Source organism: Xenopus tropicalis, chromosome 6 (assembly GCF_000004195.4).
Source record: "Xenopus tropicalis strain Nigerian chromosome 6, UCB_Xtro_10.0, whole genome shotgun sequence".
Taxonomy (NCBI): domain Eukaryota; kingdom Metazoa; phylum Chordata; class Amphibia; order Anura; family Pipidae; genus Xenopus; species Xenopus tropicalis.
In genome coordinates, this window is record NC_030682.2 from 62,046,983 (window position 1) to 62,070,000 (window position 23,018).

The 23,018-nt window shown below is 36.9% G+C and overlaps 1 protein-coding gene across 3 annotated transcripts; it reads right to left on the reverse strand.

The window, feature by feature from the left end:
• Positions 1–272: 272 nt before the first annotated feature.
• On the reverse strand, positions 273–22,180 carry nt5c3a (5'-nucleotidase, cytosolic IIIA). 3 transcript variants are annotated; one of them, XM_031903226.1, is made up of 9 exons: positions 22,102–22,180; positions 7,741–7,839; positions 6,903–6,972; positions 6,548–6,594; positions 5,458–5,543; positions 4,680–4,769; positions 3,376–3,538; positions 1,773–1,973; positions 273–759 (listed from the first exon to the last, which is right to left on the reverse strand). In XM_031903226.1, exons 2-9 carry the CDS (start codon positions 7,837–7,839, stop codon positions 658–660), a joined length of 858 nt encoding a protein of 285 aa, XP_031759086.1. In that variant the 5' UTR covers positions 22,102–22,180; the 3' UTR covers positions 273–657.
• Between the last annotated feature and the right edge of the window lie 838 nt (positions 22,181–23,018).

A 23,018-nucleotide genomic window follows, 5' to 3' on the forward strand; every position in this document is an offset into this window, starting at 1 on the left:
TATTCTACTGCTCATGTCCTACTTTGAATAGATGAAGCAAAGCTGAGGTTCAGCTAGGCTACACAATTCGAAATCTTTCTTGTAGCTTCTAGACATAGGAAATAGCCACAGTGCAGGGAAGGGATTTAGATCAATTGGCTAAAAAGAATATGGAACACATGGAAGCCTCCTTCAGCTGGTAAACTGTTGGGGCAACTAAGGCCAGTCTTTCCTTTTTTTTTCTGATAAAGGTAAAACAGTTATAGACATTGTGACAGGACACTTTGCAGAAGTAAATTCAACAAACAATAATAATTTTACTGAATTATAAATGTATTGCAGAAGTTTCACATACATAAAAAACAGCACTTGGAATCATGCACACTATTTGGCCTTTAGAAAACATTTACAAACAGTCAAAATGCAATACTTAAAAAGTGCATATGAAAATAAATATATTCACTCCTAATGTTTCATTTTCCAGGAACGATGCTTGTGAAGGCAATAAAACTATTGTATTAGAGAAAATGTTGACACTGTATAAGATAAATAAGGTAATTTTGGTTGTTACTGCAGTGATACTGAGAACTTTAAATATACATGTAAAACCTTAACAAGAAAATAATTTAAAATTCTTTCTCTTTTTTTCTGAAAAATAAGGTCCTGCCTCAGGTCAGCTTATAGAATCTTCTGTATGACCGAGTTGGCTACATCCAATGTATCATCTTTGACAAGAACTATATCATAGGAGTCCATGTATTTTTCTATCAGTTCTTCTACCTGAGGAAGAAAACAAAAAGCATAAATGGTTAAATCCCTCCAAAAAATACAGGTCAATCTCCCATATATGTCTTTGTTTTGGTAATACTCTAGACCAGGGATCCCCAACCTTTTTAACTCATGAGCCACAGTCAAAAGTAAAAATATTTTTGAGCAACACAAGCATCATGAAAGCTCATGGGGGTGTCAAATAAAGGCTAAGATTGGCTATTAGGTAGTCTCTATATCAGGTTACAGGATACCAACACATACCAACTGTATGGCTGTTTTTATATTATTGATTCATAAAGGGATGAAGAACAAATTTGGTTTCTGTCTGTAATATCCCTATAAAAAGGTAACTCAAGCAAAACAATTTTATACAGATTTATAGATTGTTTTCTATGTATTTTGGAGCTGTTTTGTAAAAATAATAAGAATTTTCTACAAAACTCTACAAAAAGAATCACTAAGAGGCTTTTGGGTACAATTTGTATTGTACCTATAATTATAGGATTGTTTATATAACTGTGTGTATAGAAATGCAACTGACTGACAGAAGGCCAGCGTAATATGTCAATCAAGGTGTGAACGTACTGTAAGATATTCAAAGGGCCAAAATATCAGCCTGTTTGTAGCTAGCTTTAGTTCCCTTTGAAGCCTATAGTTAGAAAAGTCATTTGCAGTGCTATAATAGTCACTTGTTTAAAATCTTACCTGTAGGACCTCTTGCTTCCATTTAGCAAAATAAACATGTATAGGTCAGTCATGTATAATGGATATCAATCATTTGGGCATTAAGCTGTTGCTGACCTTTCCCATGATACATATGTACAAATATATACAAAGTCATTACAAAAAAGTAATTATGAGCTTTACAGAATGTTACAAGGGAGCATCTATTTAAAACTGAAGAATGGGAGGTTTAATCATTAGTTAGATTTTACTTAAAGATTTTTAAATTACCTGCCAAGTGAGCAGGACTGAAAATGAAATTTGAAAGACTTTAAGTTGGATAAATAAGAGATACTCACTTTGTCATTAAGAAATCCTATTTTAAGGATATTTTCCACATTTGGCACTCCATCAGCCATAGTTAAATCTCCTAAGGAGTCCCCAAGCAGAATAATGTTACTATTGTCCTTTAGATGGGCGAAGTACTCCGTATTCCTTAAGGCACCATCATGTTTATTGTACACATGTATAAGTTCTCCTTTGAATCCTGTTATAATACCCTTTGGAAAAAAAATACACAATTTATAATGCATTGTCTATGAAAAACCCAGTCACTGATGCTATGGTAAATGCACCCTTAACTATACTAATGTAATTTCTGATTATTTTCATCAATCTAAAAAAAATATTGTATTAACTCTTTAAATGCCTTATATTCTTAAAACTACAGGCATTTATGCAACTGGACGTGTAGTAAGAATTCACAGGTCAAAAGCACAACCTTTACTCATGCAATCTCACTGCATTGTAAAGAGAAATGTGTCAGGTAGCAACAAAGCTGAATTCTTCAATTACTAATGCTTATGTCTCTCTTACTTTCTGGGTCCCTGTCTCTGTTGCATTTGATTTTTGAGGTGGACGATAGTGATGAGCGAATCTGTTGCGCTTCGCTTCACCGAAAAGGTAAAGGGGAGCAAACCTATTTTAGGGAGTAAGGCTGTTACAGTTTGGGAAGGGGCCTGTACATTATGTTTAATGTAGGCTATATAAGTGCAAGGTACTGTTTTATTAGTAAAGAGAAAAGATATGTAGTTAAAAAAGAATTGTTTAAATATGACACCATGGAAACTGGTTTTGTCATATTTCAGAGCTTTGCAGATAATGAGTCCAGGGCCGGAACTAGGGGTAGGCAGAAGAGACAGCTGCCTAGGGCGCAACGATTGAGGGGCGCCAGGCAGGAGCCTCTCCTGCCTACCCCGAGTGCTACTTTGTCATTGCCTCCGCCGCTTGTCTAATCGCACCGCCCTTCCCTGCACCTCCTCCTGTGCTTTGGCGTGCATGCGCCGTTTGGGGGCGGGGAGGTGGGCAGAGTTGGCCGACCGGGTTGCCTAGGGCGTCCGGTCGGCTTGGCCCGCCCCTGAATGAGTCTCTGCGTAATTAATCCTATACCTGTACCAACCGCTTTACATCCATTGCTACTCTGATATCTACTGTATGTTACTTTACCCTACAAATAAATCAGAAAATGAACAGTGTGCCAGAATGTATAACCAATATATTTTATCTGTGCATTTAAACTGGCATGGTAAAATCACATTAGTTAGATAGAGAGTGATGACAAGTGTTCTTAATAATCATCTTTCTAATATTGGAAATCCACTATATTTTTAGCCTATTTGTACCCTGCCATGCATTTTGAGCCACAGTTGCAGGTCTTTGCACTCCTGTATGGGGTGCAAAGTCCTGTACTGCCCTCGGTATTCAGAGTTGTCTTTATGAAAGGCAGGCTGGAGAAGGCACGTAGGTGTCCTGAGAAAAAAATGCCCCCTTTAAAAAGTGGCCTTTGTAAATGACCCCTATTGTTTTCATTCTTGTATTCATAAGTACAAATGGGGATGCTAAAAAAATTAACTAAAGTAAAAAAAAAAAAAGACAATATAATTCAGCAATATACTTTCTTACATTCTCATCAAATTCCATAAAGTTGGAAATCACTTTAACGTTTGGTTGGTAGACTCCTGCCTGATGTATAACTTCTTCCAATATATCTCCAAGTCCAGCTGAAAAGATGAATACTGGAATACTGTGCTTATGGAGCAAGTCAAAGAACATTTCATAGCCTTCCCTTTTTAGAGAAAAAAACAGGTTTAGCAGGAGTGCCAAAGAAGCAAATATAAATAATATAAGTACAGTATAATGAGCATAGCACATGGCAAAACAACATGTATCATCTTTAATAAGTTTATTTTATAGAAAAAATGGATTTATGGTGTCTATGGCAGACCTCTGTGTGGTTTACATATCCAGGGATCCCCAACCTTTTTCTGTAAAAAGTGTTTGCGAGCCACACAAGCATGAAAAACTTCTTTGCAGATGCCAATTAAGGAGTGTGATTGGCTATTTGGTAGCCCCATGTGGACTGCTAGCCTGCAGGAGGCTCTGCTTGGAGTAAAACTGCGTGACTGTGCTTGCAAAACTTGCCTCAAAGCCAGAAATGTAAAAATGGGCACCTACTTTGAGGCCACTGGGAGCAACATCAATTAGGTTGGTGAGTAACATGTTGCTCACAAGCCACTGGTTGGGGATCACAAAATGCATAATGTGTGCCATTGCCCTTAAAGTGTATTGCATGATTGGATACTGGGGGGGGGATTATTAAGCACAGCTGATAGTTACAACTGGTTGGCCTCTGTTATAAATAAAGCTCAGCATTCTGCAGTATTAGCAAACTGTGCTCTTTAATTGGTTATTTTATGTCATAATCGGTAGTAAATGTGAAAGGAGTGTACTTGCACTTGCATCCCATGTTATTTATAATAAGTCTGAAACATCACTTGAGACTATAAGTAAAACATAAAAGCGCTCATTTATTAAATGCAACCTTAGTTGCAGTCACATACTTTTTGCTGCAGTTGTTGCATGAATCAACATGCAACCTAAGCCACTCCTTGCACTTGTGTGTAATAGGACAGGTGTCCACAGCTCTGTGTCAGAAGAGTGTGTGTCACAGAGTGAATCTGTGCCTAAAGTATGATAAGCTGATAACAAATTTTAATGGCAAAATGGCATCTGGTTTGCAGCTTTCACAGCTGCGCGCTTTTTAACTCATTGGGTACAACTGTGCCAAGCACGAATACCCCTCATGGCTGTGATTATGGGAAAAAAACATTGGCAAAAAGGCCTGGGGTGGGTGAAAAAAGGCAACCTGTGCCCAAATTACACTTTACAGACTGTACTTGTGTAGTAAATTAGCCTTAGAATCTTACTTGAGCTTGACATCAGAATCCCTTACAGCTTCTGCTAGTTTGTTTTTTTGCAAACGTTGATCAATCAGTAAGGTGTGAGACTTCGTATACCTGAAATGTCAATATTTTTATACATTATTAATTATATTCAAGAAACAAAATTATTTGTGCCAATTACTAAAGTTGTACCCATTACAGATTGGCAAAACAGATTGAATTTATGCAATAGAATACAGCACAAAGGCAGGTCAGGTAATGATGTATCACTAGGAAATGTGTGGGTCACACTCACATGTGCCAGGGGAAGTGCCAGCAGGGAAAAGGCAAGGGGGGGGTGCAGTGCTTTAACACACTATGCAGGCAGCAAATCCACAGAAGTGTTCCAGCAAACAGAAGATAGGAGCAAGGTAAAGGCCCGTAATGCTACTGGTTTTGCTTATGGATAAACATGGACAACTCTGATAAGGTGAAAGTAATGGTGGTTTTGCCTCATTTAAAACACCCTAACAGACTACAAATGCAATCAACAATAAATGCATTACACAAGGTTAAAATATCAAGAATATAATGAAGTCATATTCTTATCTCTAAGAACTCACGAATACTGTTTTTCAGTGGAGGCTGCAGCTAAGAACTAGCATTAGCTTTAGCAATTATAGTTTTGAGCATCTTTTTAAACAACTGTGACAAGTGGAAATATATTTCCTAATGAATCCTATAACGGAGCAGGAATAGTGCAGGGTTTACTATTCTTCATATCATTTTCTAAGAGCAATCAAGGACTGTTCTTTTTACTTACCATTCAACCATGTATGGATATTTCTCTTTGATGGAGAGGTCTGGGTCAATTTCAATAGCATAGTATTTTTCTTTCAGCTGAAATAACTTTAAAAATTACAAAATAGTTAAATGCAAATTATGAATTTAATGCAAAGTCTTAATTATTAAGCATATATTCTGTGGCTCACATTTGTCAAAAGCCTTTCAAGGATGGAACCTGTTAGTAAGTTAGGATGGCATAAATTAATTGCTAATATTACTTTATACTATTAACAGCTAAAGGTTTGCATGTAAGCTCACTTGGAGGTGAGCACTTCTATCCTCATCTACTAATGCCTCTTCACAGCAGATGCCCTCTCTGTTATTTAGTTCTCTTTTTAGATGTTAAATTAGACAATACAGGTATAGGATCCATTACCTGAAAAACTGTTGGCAAGAAATGATTTATGATCACAAGCACAGCTGTACTCCCGCAATTTTCCCCAGTTACTTCCATGTAAAACCCCATTCATTTAAGTTACTTTCGTCAAATGCACAGTTTGCACTTCAGTATAGTATAATACCATTTCACTTAGCGACATTCAGTCCTTCCTGTCACCCATTCTGAATCAAGACCTACTGCCCATATTATTGGCAGGGGAACCCTGGAGTTACCACCACCTCCAACCTCAGCGGTACCTTCAGGATTCTGTCACCCTGTGTCAATCAGCGCAGCAAACTTGCATCTAAAAAAAAGGTCTCTCTTGCCAAACTTTGTAAATGACACCAACCAGACTTTTAGCAAAATAATGCACGATTTACGCTGAAGTGAGAGTGCAAATGTGTTAATTTTAAAACATTGTCTACCATGCCATCAGCTGCAAACCCCCTTGTCACAACGCTTTAATTTTAGTGAAAAATGCTGCATTATGGAAAGAAACATGAGAATTGTGCCTGAAATTACGCTGCACTTGCAATTGTAAATGACTCTTTATATGTTCAGACGATTTAAATTCCATAAATGATATATATATATATATATATATATATAATCTATCATGTCCTATGGATATTTACAGATCACCATTTTGCATACCAGGGTAATTAAAGGATATATATTAATTGCATACCTTTTTTCGACATTCGTCTGTGATGAGTTTGCAGTTGTCAATAATATCTATAATGGTAAAAAAGAAAAATGATTACATATTACATGAAATATATAAATTAGAAGTATTTGCTTATAATGGAGTCTATGGGAGATGGCATTCCTGTAATTTGGAACTTTCCAAATAATATATAATAGATCCCATACCTATTTTTACCAGTATGCAAGGGTGCTTAGGTAGCACATACATAACATAAAAATTGTAGCATAAATTAGTAGAATAAAAAAATCTTTGCAAGGAATTTTACATTGAACTAATATGGTAGGTTTTGTTTCTCCCTCAACAAACAGAAAATCTCTCAATATGGTTAACTTACTGTGGCATGTAGGACATCTTTTTCCATTGTGAGAAAACTTGCTGAGGGTCATATCAAAATCGGTGATTACCTGAAAAAAAGACCACTTTAGTGATTATATAAATAGAAAATGCAATTTCCTCCCTTTAAATGGAATTTACTTTCTTAAATCAAATAATGAATATTGTATATAAAACATTAAGCCTCAATAAAAATGCATTGGAAAATGTGCAAAATGCTAAAAAATGCATTGATGACATTCACATGTATTTGTACCCATACAGAAGACAGAACCCCTCCCCTCCCATCCCTCTTTCCCATAACAATCTGGGTACAGCTGGTTACAATATTTACTCATTATAATGGAGCTCATTTATAAATGTTGGGCAAATCTACACGGGGCAGTAACCCATGGCCACCTATCAGTGATTGGCGTTTTTCAGCCAGCTACAAAAGGAACAATGAAATCTACAATTTAATTGTTTGCCATAGGTTACTACCCAGGTGGAAATTTACCCTGGGAGGTAAGAGTGCAGCTGCAGCGTTGTTTTCCTATGATTATTTTATTCATTATATCATAATTCAGCTACCTAGGAAATTATTAGATCTAATAAGTGACACTTTCTTTTTCTAATGCAGGCAATGCTCTTTTTAAGGTGCTTGCAGCAGGTCTCTGTGCTGTGAAATGAATTGCAAAGGCCTACAAATCATTTTAAGTTTTTAGTTCCCAAACAGATTAATGACCCCATTTTAGATAGGCCATTATATTTCTACTCCTGCAAATGTTCCATCAAACTCTGTAGAATAATGGTTGCAGTTGTATTTAGACAAGAAAATATAGCAGATCAATTACTCATACCTGAAGCTTGGATGCACCCCCTTTTACGAGTCCACATATTATTTCTTCTACTCTCTCAGGGTCCTTAATGTGGACGGATTTCTTCTGAAACTCAGGCATCTGAATAAAGTATATAAAATGTCAAATTTAAAAACTGAAAACTTTAAAAAAAAAATTAAAATTAATTCCTGGCGAAGTATTTTGCATGTACAACTTTCAGAAGTGTACATGGGCAAGGCAAGTTATAAGGAAGGCGCATCTAAAGATGATGATAAAACAAATATTGGGTGGCAATTTTGCCAAATCTGGCATATGTTATACATATTGACTGAGGAGTAGAATTAAGAATAGTCTGCATTTTGCACCCAGAAGTAATGATAATAAAATTAATCTTATTCTTTTCCGATTTAACAAACTCCTCGCCAAACGAGTGTATCATCTAGTGTATCATATAGTGTATCACCAGATTAAATCTCCTGAGACTTAACAATTCAGTGTGGTGTTAGAGCATATACAACTGAAGGGTTAAAGACAGTTCTAACTTGAAATGTGCTGTGTTTATGAACTTTACATTTTCTTAAACTGGACATATATTTTGCACCAAAGGTGCACACCTTTGTTTGATTTGGCAACCCACACCATACTGTGGGCTACAAAGACCTGTCGGGCCAGGAACACATCAACATAAAAATGTTGTTCTCACAATACAGGTTTTTCTATCCTACCCAAAAGATAGCTGGCTGAAAATCAGAGTGGCCTTCCTGGAAGCCTCCTGACACAGGCCAATGGGCTGCCCAAACTTTTTACTCTGCATAGCCAGCTTAATACTTCAACCACTGCTTTATTGAATTTAGAACTAATAAATATTTAGTTTCACAGTACCAGTACCAAGAATAGGCTATATAGATTTCTACATTAGCCCACTAATTTCTGACTCTGTGTTATGCAAAATGATATAAAAGAAAAATTGTTTATTCATAAACACATCAGTCATCACAATGAATAATCACACCTAGACAAACCAAAAGTAGCTGTTCCAAATTAAATTAAAAACAGGCTTTGTCCGAATACCACAGCTGAAATCACAGGAATAAGTGAAGACTGAAATGATTGGCAAGCACATTTGTCCGATGATCACTTTAGGGCAAGGGGACAAATAGAAGGTCACAGAGCTACAGTTGGATTTACAGGCTTAGGGCTTTTCTGTCATAACGCTTAATAAAAGTACAGTTCTAATTACCCCCAAAATAATTTTTGTTAACTATGTCGTCATTTATATGATTTGTAATTGGTGATATTACTTGTGCCACAGAAGTCATTGTAACTTGTTTTCTATGAAATAATGTGACCCCTAAGAATATTAGAAAGTTACTACCATGAAGTTCTGTGAGTTCTATTGAAGAATTTGACATTTTGTAATTATTATTTATTTATTATTTATATAGCGCCATCAATTTAAGCAGCGTTTTACAGAATAGAGGGGTACAAAAGACAAATAACATGTACATATAAACAATACACTTAAATGGTTTGCAGTTACGTTGGATGAGGATCGGAGACACAAGGGGGAGGGCCCTGCTCGCAAGAGCTTACATTCTAACAAATCATTATCTTCGAACATCCAAATATTTTACAGTAGGGGTATATTATATACTATATATAATCTCATACAGATCACATTGCATATGGCTAACGAACTTATTTCCTAACATTTGCCCTTTACAAAAGCCAAATATAATACATGGGTACACAAAGTTTTCTGAATAAACACAAGCAAACCAAACATAAAAAACAACTTTTAAGCTTAAAGGACACTTTCACAAAAATATAATTGTAAAAATAACTAATATAATTTTAATAAAAATTGATTTGCATACATTTGAATAAAATTAGTCACCTATGTGCTTACATGGGCAAATGTAATAAAAAGGCTAGGGCTATGCAATGCATAGCAAACCCTGGTATACATAGTAACATACACAGTCATTGAGGACAAAGAAAAATGCCTACAGGGAAAGCCTCCAAGCTCACCCAGAAAGTGAAAACACATCCCTCTGGCTATATAGCCAATATGGCAATTGGAATATGTATGGTAGAACACTGTACTTAAAGGAGAACTATACATTCTGAAATTCTAAACCAATTTATATGCCAATTAGTGCTAGACACACCTGACCATACCAGACATACCTGATAGATATACCTAACCATAACAAACACACATGATTTGACAGACTAAAGTCTGTGACAAACCATTTCTCAACATGGTGGTAATAACCAATGGAACCATCATAACCTATCACTGTTCACCGCCACCAGTTTCTATGCAAATTAGAGGGGCTCCAAGTCCCAGAATCCATCACTTCACAATGGCGCAAGGCAAGAATGGGGTTGCATTACATTGTATGTTTTAGGTCTCTGGTAAGGCCTCACCCTGAGTATGCAGTGCATTTTTGGGCTCCAAGGAAAGCAACTTTTGAACTATGGGAAAAAACTATCAAGGTTGGGGTTATGTCCTCTGGAGAAAAGGCACTTCTGCAGAGAAAAGCGGATCCGCTCCTTTGCGTTTCTGCACAAAAAAGTACAGCTTACACCTGAGTGCAGGTACGCGGAGAAGAGATTATCCCGAAAATGCCTGCTTTTGCATTTTTTGGGCCAACCTCCACTCCACTCCACTCCGCGCTCGTGTATTATAGTGGTAGCTGAACTTTCAGTACAGATGCACAGGGATGCAGAAGGGAGTTAATACCATTCTCAGCCTGAAGGAAAAAATTCAGGCTATTAATGCCTTAAAGGGGTGGATATTCTATGACATACTAAAAGATTAAAGGTGAGCACCTTTTAGTATGTCATAGAATATCATATTCATAGCAACTGTGCAATTGGTCCTTATTATTTATTTTTATAGTTTTTTGATTACTCTGCGATTTTATTATTATTCTACTTTATATTCCAGTTTCTCATTCACTACTGCCTAGATCAGAAATTCCCAACCTTTTATACCCATGAGCCACATTAAAAAGGAGCAACACAATGGAAAAAGTCCCTGGGGGTGCAAATGAGCTATAATTGGCTATTTGGTAGCCCCAATGTTGACTGGCAGCCTATGGCTCTGTTTGGCTTTAAGCTGGGTTTTATGCAATCAAAGCTTGCTTCCAATTCATAAATTCAAAAATGAGCACCTACTTTGAGGCCACTGGGAGCAACATCCAAGGGATTGATGAGCAACATGTTACTTACGAACCACTGGTTGGGGATAACTGGCCTAGATGCTAAGTTAAACAAGAATCTAGCAACAGATAACTGCTGAAATTTAAAATAACTGAAATATCACAAAAAATAAAAAAGGAAAACCAACTGCAGATATCAATATCTACATTATACTAAAAATTAGTTTAAAGGTGAATAACCCCTTTAAAAAGTGGCTTGGATGACTTCTTGGATAAGCATAATACCCAAGGCTAAAATGATCTTACGGTCTTTAGTTCGTTTAATATAGGTATGTGTAAATATATTGGTTACACTGGTATACCTAGTCGATATTGCTACGAGCTGCTGAAGTGTTATTTTTTGTCCTGATTTTTATCGACTAACCATACGGTTCATGGCCTTAAAATTTCCTCATTTCCTGTGGGTTATTTGGAGAGGTTGAACTTTATGGACTTGTGGTCTTTTTTCAACTCAAATAAGCTACGTAACTATAATGTACTTGCTGATTCACTATTGTCTCTATCTCAGAGCAGCAGCAGCACCATAATACTGTGGAAAGGAAGCCAGCAGGCATTGGATTGCCAAATAACTTTGTTACTTATTTACACACACTGGCCTGGAGACAATGCAGTTTTTATCTCAGTATAAATAAACTTAGTGTGAATCTGCATTTACTAATCTCCTAAAAGGTTTTGTTTCTTTGTATATTGAAACTAGCAGCACTGATATCTCGCAATACATGTTGCTCTAAGTAAATATGTTTACTGCAATGTTATAGACCTCACCAAGTCACAATAAGGTTAAAAATATAAGAAATATATTCAATACCAAGCCTTTTTGTCCCATAGATACCCACCTTTAAAATCCTTTGCTATTTAGAGCACCTTCAGTCAACTGAGATTAATTTACAACCACTGCAAATTTTAGCCAAGGTGTCCAACACATGAATCTGTCACAACAATTAATCCTATTAAGGGCTCTGACACATGGGGAGATTAGAACAAATCTCCCTGTTCGCGGCGACTAATCTCACTGAAATCGCGCCGCTGCGTGTGCCATCCCACTGGCGACTTACACTTTCGCCGGTGGGATGGCAGGTGATGGCAACTCGGGGAGATTAGTCGCCTCAGACACGGGCGACTAATCTCCCCGTGTGCCAGAGCCCTAAGAAATCCAATGTTGAAGGACAACAAAAGTCTCCTTTTAGAAGAGCAGATCATTGAAAAATGAACTCTTAGAAGCAGATTTAGCAAAATATGAGATTAGAGCTATGGGATTTTTAGAAGTGTGTTTATCAAATGGTGCATTCTAATGTTCAACCATTGATAAATACCCTTCTAAACATCCTATAGGAATAAATAGGTGAAAAGGAAAGAGGGTGAATTTTTCAATAGCGAGCACACATCTCACATTTTGATAAATCTTCTGCTTAGTGCGATTTAGGCAGTGTTACTTGTAACTGGTATTTTTATTTATTTTTTAACTATACTTTTCTATCTAAGTAGTAACCAAATTGTTTTTAAACTCCAAGCTTAAAGAGCAACAGAATAATAAGTCAAATAACTAAAACACCATAAATATTAACCATTTGTAAAGATGTTATGTATATGTCAATCTATATTATACTAATTTAAAACAACAGTGAACCTCCCCTTTAAAAACAAACTAATTGTTTATTTTAGCAGTGCTGGTTACCATAATCCCAATTCATCCTAGATTTTGATACTGTACAAAAGAAAAGCATACAACAATATAAAGGTTAATTTACTTACCTTATGATGTGATACTTTACCTTTAAATCACATGATGTAGAAAGGCACAAGGAGGACTGTTGTGGATACTTTTAGCCACTATGATACTTTATATCTCAAAGACAATAGTCCCTGGAATCTCATAAAAGTGCAAGGCTCCATAGGAGGCTCAATCCCACGAGTATAGAACCCCCCCGACAAAGGATTTTAGCTACCAAATAATGACTGCATTCTATTCTTTCTGTAGTAGAGGATAATGCATACAACCAGCATGCAGAACAATATAAAACTCTATCTTAAAAAAGATTATACATCATGTACAGTTCACAAATATATTAATTCCTCAGTACAAGAGGTTAGAAGAACTTTCGGTAAAAACAGACTTCACAGAACACATGCATTTTCATTATATTAAGCACAGTTCATGTAAAAGATGTTATTATGAGAACTGTAACCTGTGTATAATCTTGGTAAATGCCATGTGCTAATGGGGCTCTGCTGTCATTAGGTTTTAAATGAGAATATATTCTTTTAATATAGTTGCATAAGTACATGCAATGTTGCTCCCAGAGATCAGACAGGCTTTACAGAGCTTGTTTACACTGTCAAAAGGTCCTTACCATAAAATTCACTGAGGCAGCTAAACAGAGAAAAGAAAATTCTGCTTGTCTGCCTCAGGCTTATATAGCTGCCGTGGTACATAAGGGCGTTTCCATAAATAGACTGACTAATCTGCTAGCAGAGCCTGGCTTTCTCTGACGCACAGTCACATAACTGGGCCCAGTGCCAGGGACGGAATCCTTACACAGGGTCACTTAGTATAGTTATGTAAATCCTTTAGCTGTGACAGACAGAAACAGAAGTAAATGCCTTTCTCACACAAAAACAAAAGGTGCTGCTTTGCGGTCAACAACCCAATCCTATAGAAAGTCAGACATGCTTGGACATGTTTTATGGAGCAAATAAGAATAATACTGAGCCACCTGCTTTATGTGACTGACAAAATTCATACAGAGAAAGACAAGAAATCCTCTGCTATCACCCATATCAATATATATAAGACATAAATACATTTTGAGCATATAGTTACAAAAAAACCCTCCCCTTTAAATAAAATGGGGATTTGTTTGCCGATATATGGCAATATATTTAACCTGGCCAATTGCGTCATTCCAGTCATGAACACTGTGTGAACACTGGAGATATACGCGAACTGCAATGTATTAGTCTGGAACTGATGACTTGCACGGGTTCAAATGCGCACTGACCAAAACAAAGTGCTACTGTTCTGCAAAGGCATCCATTGTAGCTCAAAGCTGTCTGAATTCCAAAAAAAAGGCAAGGTATGCTGACTCTGTTGCTGGCATTCTTTCTGCAGTTACCAGAACTTAACTCAATTGAACTTCCTGGGAACATTTATTAACACAAAATATACTATAACATCAAAAGAATAAGGAATAATATGGTTTCTCAAATTCTGCACAATGAAAGGCAGTTTGCCAATTGTTAAATACCCCCTTCCAGTGAATAAATTCACTAGTTTTTTTAAAAGCCAAATTTACATTAGGGATGCAGATCTTCACGGGGAATATATTTATACTGTATAGAAACATAAAGTGACCACACATCAAACTTCTGCATAAGATATTTCCAGATGACACAAGGAAATCCCTTGAGATAAGAAAAAGGTAGGCTTAAGTGCAAAAGTTAATCTTAAATGCAAAAGTGTTAAGTTTTTTTTCCATTTCTACAGCTGTGCAAAGTGGTCTACTGCTCAGATAAAATTCATTCTCCCTCTAACAAATTTAAAGGAGACATATCATATAAAAATGAAGAACGTACCAGTGAATTATACTCCTCTAGATATAGAAGGATTGTGCCTAAAAAGTTCTGTTTTGGACTGATTGAGAAATTGAGAAATTCCACCAAAAACAAAACTTTAAATGATCAAAAATAAAAAGTAAAAAGCAACTGAAAGAAGCCACTACTTCTGGTGTATACAGTATTCTGTTTATAAAAATGTGTATGACAGAGCTATGGCAAAATGTACCAATATCAACATACTGTATATACAGGCTTTTAGAGTCAATCCCAACCGAAGCAGTTGCTGTATAAGCTGTTACTAAATTTAGACCATGTGAGTTATTTCAGTAACAGCGTTTGGTACACAAGGGTGATTACTTTGCCAGATATACTGGAGATTCAGAAAAAAAAAAAATACAAAATTCCTATAAATATTAGCTTATTTAAATAAAATACACAAATAAAAAAACATTTCAGAATGTTATTAAGGAAAACAACATGGAGAGGAGCGTAGAGTATTTCAACACAAAGGAAATGATAACTGCTTAATTAAAAAACTTTAGTTATAACCTTAAAGGAGAAGGAAAGGTGAAATCACAGGGGGGTACCAAATGTTAGCCCCCCCACTTCAGTTATCGTAATTACTTTCCTAATACCCCGGGTTGGTGCTCCTGTTAGCAGAAAGAAGACTGCACCAGGGCGGACACATGTGAGTGAGAGATTTTCTTCCTCCTTCTTTCTTGATGCCACTTGTGCATGCGCTGTAGAGTGAAAAGATGAACTTTAACACTCTTTACATGTGGTGGCTTCGGGATTCTGAAGAAAGCAGACGGGACCCTCAGTGATTGTACCTTTCCTTCTCCTTTAATGGAAATATTAATAGCTAAAATTAGTTATATTTAAGATCTCCTTTATTTATTAATACCGTATACCCCTTAAGGAGATACAAAAAAAGGTAAACCTTCATTTTTCACCCTAGCAGTCATTTCAGTTTTAAACAGGTGATCACACAATACTGTCAACTGATTGGTTGCAGAGCAGTTTTAGTAAATAGGTGAAATAATAGAAATATAACCTAGAAATAGCACAACTTCAATTCTAATTAACTAGAGGAGCTCTCAAAATTATCCATTTTTATTTCTATTAAGACATATTTTCCTAAGGGATCTTTCTAATAAAAAAATTTCTTTTACTTGTGATGTGAGGACCCACCATTGAGATTATTGCCCTGGGCCACTGGTACCTTAAGTCAGTCCTGGTGGGTTACTATAAGACAATAGGCCTGTGACAAATGTTACTCCTTTTACATATACATAATACCCAAATCTGTGCTAAATGATCTTAAGATTTTGTACAAAATTGCAGACTGTTGCTTTTTGTGTCTAGCTCCAAATTGATAGTTTTTAGTGATCATGTTCAATAAAGTGACATTAGAGTTGAGCAGTCTTATCTAAAAACCCCCATCATTGCAGAAGGTTACATAGTTACACAGTTAGATGTACAATGTACACAATTATTTATTTGGAGACCCTAAAGTCAAAATTAGCTATAGCTCTTTCATCCAGTGTAATATCAGATGTCAAACCCTTACGTTCCTTGTCAGTGTCTAATGACAAACATGAAAGAATGACAGGAGCAGATGTTATAGATCTGGGCATGATGCAAGAAAGTTCTATAAATATTTGTTTACCTTTGACTGATAGACAGGAAGACAGTTCTGCTGACTTCTATGCTATATTTACTAAGACTGGCATACAGACATACATATGAATAGCTAAGAAGAGGGAGGAAGGAAAATAAATATGACTTGCATGTATGCATGAGTATGCTCAAAGTTCAAGGTGTTGACAGTTTTCAGCATAATAGTAGTAACAGAGTAAGAGGTAATATTAGTAAGTTTTTCTTTACAACTAAGTTTCATAAACACCATTTAGATATGTCAGCAAGAAACAGTTAAAAAGCACAGGTTTTCTATATCTGGCTACATCTGTTTGATTTTATTGGAAAAAAATAATTTTATTGATTTATATATATATTTCATTTTAAATTTGTATATATGAATAAAAATGTATTTCCAACCAAAAAAATTGAATGCTACACTCACTGGTCTTCAGGATGGACTTCCAGAAATATCTAAGTACAATTACTTATTTTAAAATTACAGTTACAAGAACAGTTGCCTAAATCTCACCCCAACCAACCTTCAATCTGCCCCCCTATTATTTAGTGCACTGGGCTTATTAATTGCGCATTTCCAGATCCTCTGCAGGAGACACAGATATATAAGGCAGGCAGTAAACCAGTTTTCAGTTTCTCACAATTATTCTTCCCTCCACATTTGTATAGAAAAGTATACATAGGGAAGACAAGCATTGTAATAAATAAGTACAGTATATCTATACACAGGTAAAGTGCTATGTGGAAAGAGACAGTAGATCCTTGCCCAGTAGGGCTTGCAAGCTCAGTGGTTGGATAACATAAAAAAACAGACACAAACAATTGCACACAATGTGCCAAAATGCACATTATTGCTTGTTTTCACAAACAGCTGCAGCAAAAATGGGGTTGCATCATGTCTGGCATGCCTACGTAAATCTGTTGTGGCAATTGACTGCTGTTGTTTTTTGTTTTATTTTGTCATTCAAAACTTTTTTGTGTGCCATTAACTTGATAATATCCAAAAACCACAAATCTGGGCTGTTTGTTCACAACAGATCAGAAGGTCCCCAGTCCTTGATTCTATACACAAAAGCAGGCTACATTAACAGTTGTGTTCGTGAATGAGCCTTTATGTTTGTATAATGCAATAAGTTGCTCTTTGTATCCGTTGAAGTCACTTTTAATTAAACTAATTACTGCATCATTTCCTTTATACAGTATTCACAATGCAATGGCATTTCCAAATAATTTACACTGGGCATAGCCATCTAAAAATCACATTGTTAGTGACCGGCAAATTCTCAGAAAATTGTAATATGGGCACTGATGTTGCAAAATGCTTTTGTTTTGCTTCCAAATAAAGAGCCGAGTATAAAGATTAGTAAATTATTTTTGTAATAACTATTTCATTGTGACTTATCAGTAAATACTCCTCATAGAGTACACTTATATAACTTGTAAATACAGTAATGTACAGTAATACATCTAATAGAAGATGATCAAAGGTCTAGCTCATGAAGATATGCTAGTAATATGCTAATTGTTAACAATTAGTACCTAGAAATGAATAACAAACTGAATACACACACAAGAATATTCATTAACATCAAGATGAGCTACCAAAACCAGTGCAACTGACTTGACCTTCTGATCTGTTTTAGATTTGTGTTTAATTGGTTCTCATTAGGCTAAATGCATACAAAAAGAAAAAAAAACAGCAGTCAACATTTCCATGCTCTGTGCACATTAGTTATGGCGTTTTACGTTTATTAACATTAATATCATTGATAGATAATGCTAGATGACAGCAACAGAGAAAACATCCTGGGTTCCATTAGCCTTGGGGGGGGGGGGGGGGGGAACTGAGATTAATGGGGGCATTTACCAGTGCTTTATTTTTTGTAGCAGAAAACTTGAAAAACTTGACTTTTTCACTATTTATCGTGTGACAAAAATGTCACAATTGCAAATGCAAAAATACACCAGCTAAAATTGGTCGAGATCATGTAGAAGTCAATGGCAGATGTCCCTTCTACAACTGGAAGATCTTTCTTTGATTCCTGGTTTCGGAGGTTTCTGGGGGAGTTCGATGCTGGCTTCTGTGCAACTATACAAAAATATTGCAGTTTTCACATTTTTCCCACAACTTTTATTTGTTTGTGCTTATTCAGTTCGGATTTTTTAGTAAATGACTGCCATTCATGGAAATGAGTTTAGCTGTGGTTTTTAAAACAAAGATAAAACCACTAAAATAGGAATGTTAATAAATCCTGGAGTGCAAAAAATATTACAGGTTTTTACAGGAATACAGTCAAGGGAAAACATGTTAATAGAGCTTCTCTAGCAGAATCCTGCATTGAAATATGTTTTTTGAAAGCGCAAACAGATTTTGTAATATTTAATTTTAAAATTTCATATGGGACTAGACATGTTTTGCATTTCCCAGGGTTCCACAGCCATGTGACTTCATAAACTTCATTCACACTTTACTGCTTCACTGCAAGTTGGAGTGATATCACCCCCCAGCAGCTGATCAGCAGAACAATGGGAAGGTGGCAAGCTTCCTGACACCTATATTGCTAAGGGCTCTGGCACACGGGGAGATTAGTCGCCCGTGGCAAAACTCCCTGTTCGCGGGCGACTAATCTCCCCGAGTTGCCTTCCCCTGCCATCCCATCGGCGAACATGTAAGTCGCCGGCGGGATGGCAGACGCGGCGGCACGATTTCGCACAAATCGCGAGTTTTTTTCGGCGATTTCCCGCAATCGCCCCGCCATGTCTGCCATCCCACCGGCGACTTACATTGTCGCCGATGGGATGGCAGGGGAAGGCAACTCGGGGAGATTAGTCGCCCGCGAACAGGGAGTTTTGCCGCGGGCGACTAATCTCCCCATGTGCCAGAGCCCTAAGTGTTAGATATCAGAATAGCACTCAATAGTAACAAAAATCCAAGTCCAGCTCATGACTTCTTCATTTACAGTGAGAATGTGAAACAATAGCTTGCTTAAATAGTTGCTTGGAAGCTTTCTCTCTTTAGATCACCATCAAGTCTCTCTTTCAAAATCACTGTATCGGAAGGAATTTTGAATATCCCATACTAAACTGCTTGGTAACCAATTTTTGTTCCCTGTTGCCTAATCAGCACACAAGTACAGCCTGACTAAAGAGACTAAAACTGAGACTAATCCGCCCAGTCACCCAACTTCAGCTGCCATGGACAGGACAGATAGCAAGGAAATAAAGAGCAGCATAACTGCAATATGCAACACCTTAATCCCCACACAAGGTGACAAAGCATTAATTACACTGCTTACTTATTTTAGCAAGGAAGCATTGCATAAACATCAATCAGTCATGTATGACATGCATATTACGTGGTTGCATACTCTTAAAGTTGATGTGTTGCTGTGATGGTGCAGGCAAGGCAGGCATTTCCTACCCCAACCACTTGTAGTATAATGAGGCAATGATAAAACAGGAAACTGTCCCTGAGGAAGGCCAATTAGCATAGCACCCTTGACTCAATGAAAACTTAATGCTGCACTGGTAAACAAGGAAAATTAACATACCAAAAACTGACTGTGTGATGTGATTAATTTTCAGAAAACTCCTATGAACATTAACAAGCCTCATCAGCACTGCTCTGCTGATTGAGTGAACAGACACACCTAACTTTGTCAGACGATCATATACCCTGTTTTATAATATAATAATATAAGTCCCTCAAATTGCAGATTTTGGTAAGTGTTGTAACAGATCATATCCCTACATATAATTACCCCACTACTTTTTACCACAACTCCTCACACAGAACATGACACACAATGCAAATAAATATCTATGTTTCTTGGTCAAATATGGCCACTGTAAGTAACAACTAAAATATTTTATAACCAAGAATGAATGCACACAGGTGTGAAACACACACACGCGGAAGCACAATAAAAAGAAAACAGTAACATGACTTGAATAAAGCATATAGAATGGACCATTATATACTGTACGTATGTTATAATTACATTTAGATCTACATATTAGGGCTGAGACAATTGAGGCTACTTAGTACTTAGTAGCCGATAAACTTTTTTTCTTATATGTCTATAATGACATATATGTTTTATATACACGTATATATTTAAGCTTTAAATATGTTCCAAATTTGTCAAATTATACTTCAAAAAGAATTTTGCACAAATGGCTCACTACATCCCACTGTGTCTCTCCAAGGGAATCTTTGCTGCACCACCACCTCACCAGTATTTCCGAAGGTATCCCTCCTTCTCTGTTGCTCTTGCTAATAAATCCTCTACCCCGGTTCAGCTTAGTGTTGGGGTGCCTCAGGGCTCTGTGCTTGGTCCTTTGCTGTTCTCACTGTACACTCTCTCTTTAGGAGACCTTATTTCTTCTTTTGGTCTTAAATATCACTTATATGCAGATGACATCCAGATATATTTAGACACCCCTGCACTAACCACTGATGTTCAAACACAGATTGCTAACTGCCTCCTGGCTATCTCCTCCTGGATGAACCGACGCCAGCTCAAACTTAACCTAGCTAAAACAGAGCTCATGGTCTTCCCGCCCCAAACCTTGCCCTCCTCTTCCTTTCACCATTACTATTGATGGTATGACCATCAACCCTGTAAATTCTGCACGTTGCCTTGGGGTTATCTTTGACCATTCACTCTCCTTCTCTAACCATATTAATAACACTGCCAAAACCTGCCGTTTTTTCCTCCGCAATATTGCCAAGATACGCCCCTTTCTTTCACAAGTAACAGCTAAAACACTAATACATGCCCTTATCCTTTCCCGATTAGATTACTGCAATCCCCTACTAACCGGCCTCCCAGACTCCCACCTCTCTCCCCTGCAATCAATTTTAAACTCTGCTGCCAGGATCCTCCTGCTCTCTCCGAAGAGGGAACCTGTTCAGCTTCACTTAAGCTCTCTTGCATGGTTTCCAGCAAAGGATAGCTTACGAAATCTTTCTGCTAACATCTCTTATTCAACATCTCCTCACTACACTTCTTCACTGGTCTCCCTGCATGTTCCTGGTCGTCTCCACCGCTCCTCTCAGAGCCTCCGTCTTTTTACACCATCCACACCCACTGCGCTCTCTCGTCTTAAACCTTTCTATCTTGCTACTCCTTACCTCTGGAACTCTATCCCTGAATCCCTCCGTAGGGAACACTTACCCACTCTCTTTAAGAAAAAGCTGGAGCACTAAAACATTATTTTGCCTAGTCCTGCGCTTAAGGGCAAATGCCTATACCTGGTGCACTCTTACCTTCCAGTTTGTGCCTGTATGTTACCCAACCACTTAGACTGTAAGCTCTACGGGGCAGGGACCTCCTTCCTATTGTGTCTCATACCACATGGCAATTATTCCCTGTGCATTTATATATATATATATATATATATTGTATTGTATTTATTTATTATATCACTTGTCCTCCCTGTGTGTTATTTTGTATTTTGTAAGATTGCACAGTGCTGCGTACCCTTGTGGCGCTTTATAAATAAAGTTATACATACATACATACGTTAAACTGGCAATTTAAATTCCCTGGGGGTGCCTAATATATTGGAACCTCCTCTCTCCAGGGAAGTCTAGTTCCTGTCCTTTAATTCCCCTGTAGGAATAGTGAGACTTCAATAGGCCTAAACTGAAAAACAAATTTCACCTATATTTTCATAGGGGAAAGTACAGGTACGTATAATACGTACAGGGACGTATTATCCATGTATATAAGTTAGGCACATTTCCCCCACCCATATGGCATACATACCCTCTGTTCTCCAGCATCATCACATTCTCCTAAAACAAACAGCAGCTTTCGCCCGGCAGCCATTTTCCCCCTAACATATCACCAATGATATTTACATCTACAAACAGCACATGTGCACTGTAAACTTCATGCAATGAAAAATGCAGACTTACACAAGCAAAACTTACTTTGATAAAAAAAAAGTCCTATTTGGATTGTGTCCTGTAATGGTTAAACTGAGCTCAGCAAAGGAGGTTAGGAAGAAAACATGTTTTTCCAGCGGAGTACACAGCTAGAGCAGAGTTTCTATGGAAACCAGCAATGCCATCTTGTTTGTTTGATAGGAAGGCGTGTTTGGTAACCTTAGTTGAGAAGAGGCTGTTCACTAATTACATTTTTTTGTGGGGAGTTTCATGTCCTTTAAAATAGGAGCATGTGACCAGATTCAGCAAGTTTTAAAAGTTTATATAAATTTTATATATAAATTTCTATTTAAAATAATATTTTTTTTTGTGCTGCTATTTTGTAGGTTCTTTAAAATATTCATTAGTGATCTGCTTTTGTGAGTGACAAAACAGTTGATTTTATGACTCAAGTCTCTTTAAATAACAGTTTAATTAAATGTTAATTAAATGTCAAAATAAGTGTCCCCGGAAGTGCTGTTGAAAAGTATGTCATCACCTGTTGTCACATTCCTTTATGTAAGCATCGCAGCTCTCCTTTTTCTAGATGAGATGACAAAAAAAAAAAACAACGTGACTAGACATGACACATAGAAAAAGTATTCAAAAAAGCATTTATATAGGAAGGTAGGAAGGAATTAGCACAACAGGGATGTCGGTTGTAACATATGACACAGCAGCCAGTAAACAGTAATATAGATTTTATTTATAGAATTGATAGAGGAAGCTAAAGTGTATAACATGGAAAGAAATAATCTGAAAACTGGCACTCTAGCTGATTATTCTACTAGTCTCTTCTTTTAACCTACAACCATCTAGCCTTCCCTTCATTTCTTTTTCTACAGAAAAGATGAATGACAAAGATATAGCCATACAAGGCAAAATGGTTAGGTATAAAGGGGGGGCACTGACATCTGGGCCCA

What these genes read in the sequence shown, in the direction of transcription:
- nt5c3a (XM_031903225.1), bottom strand. Translation starts at nt 10,950, where the DNA reads ATGTTGCTCATCAATCCCTTGGATGTTGCTCCCAGTGGCCTCAAA. An exon ending in GGGGTGCATCCAAGCTTCAG is followed by an intron (nt 6,973 to 7,740) that starts GTATGAGTAATT and finishes TCTTTTTTTCAG; the next exon opens with GTAATCACCGATTTTGATAT. An exon ending in GATTCTGATGTCAAGCTCAA is followed by an intron (nt 3,539 to 4,679) that starts GTAAGATTCTAA and finishes TTCTCTAAAAAG; the next exon opens with GGAAGGCTATGAAATGTTCT.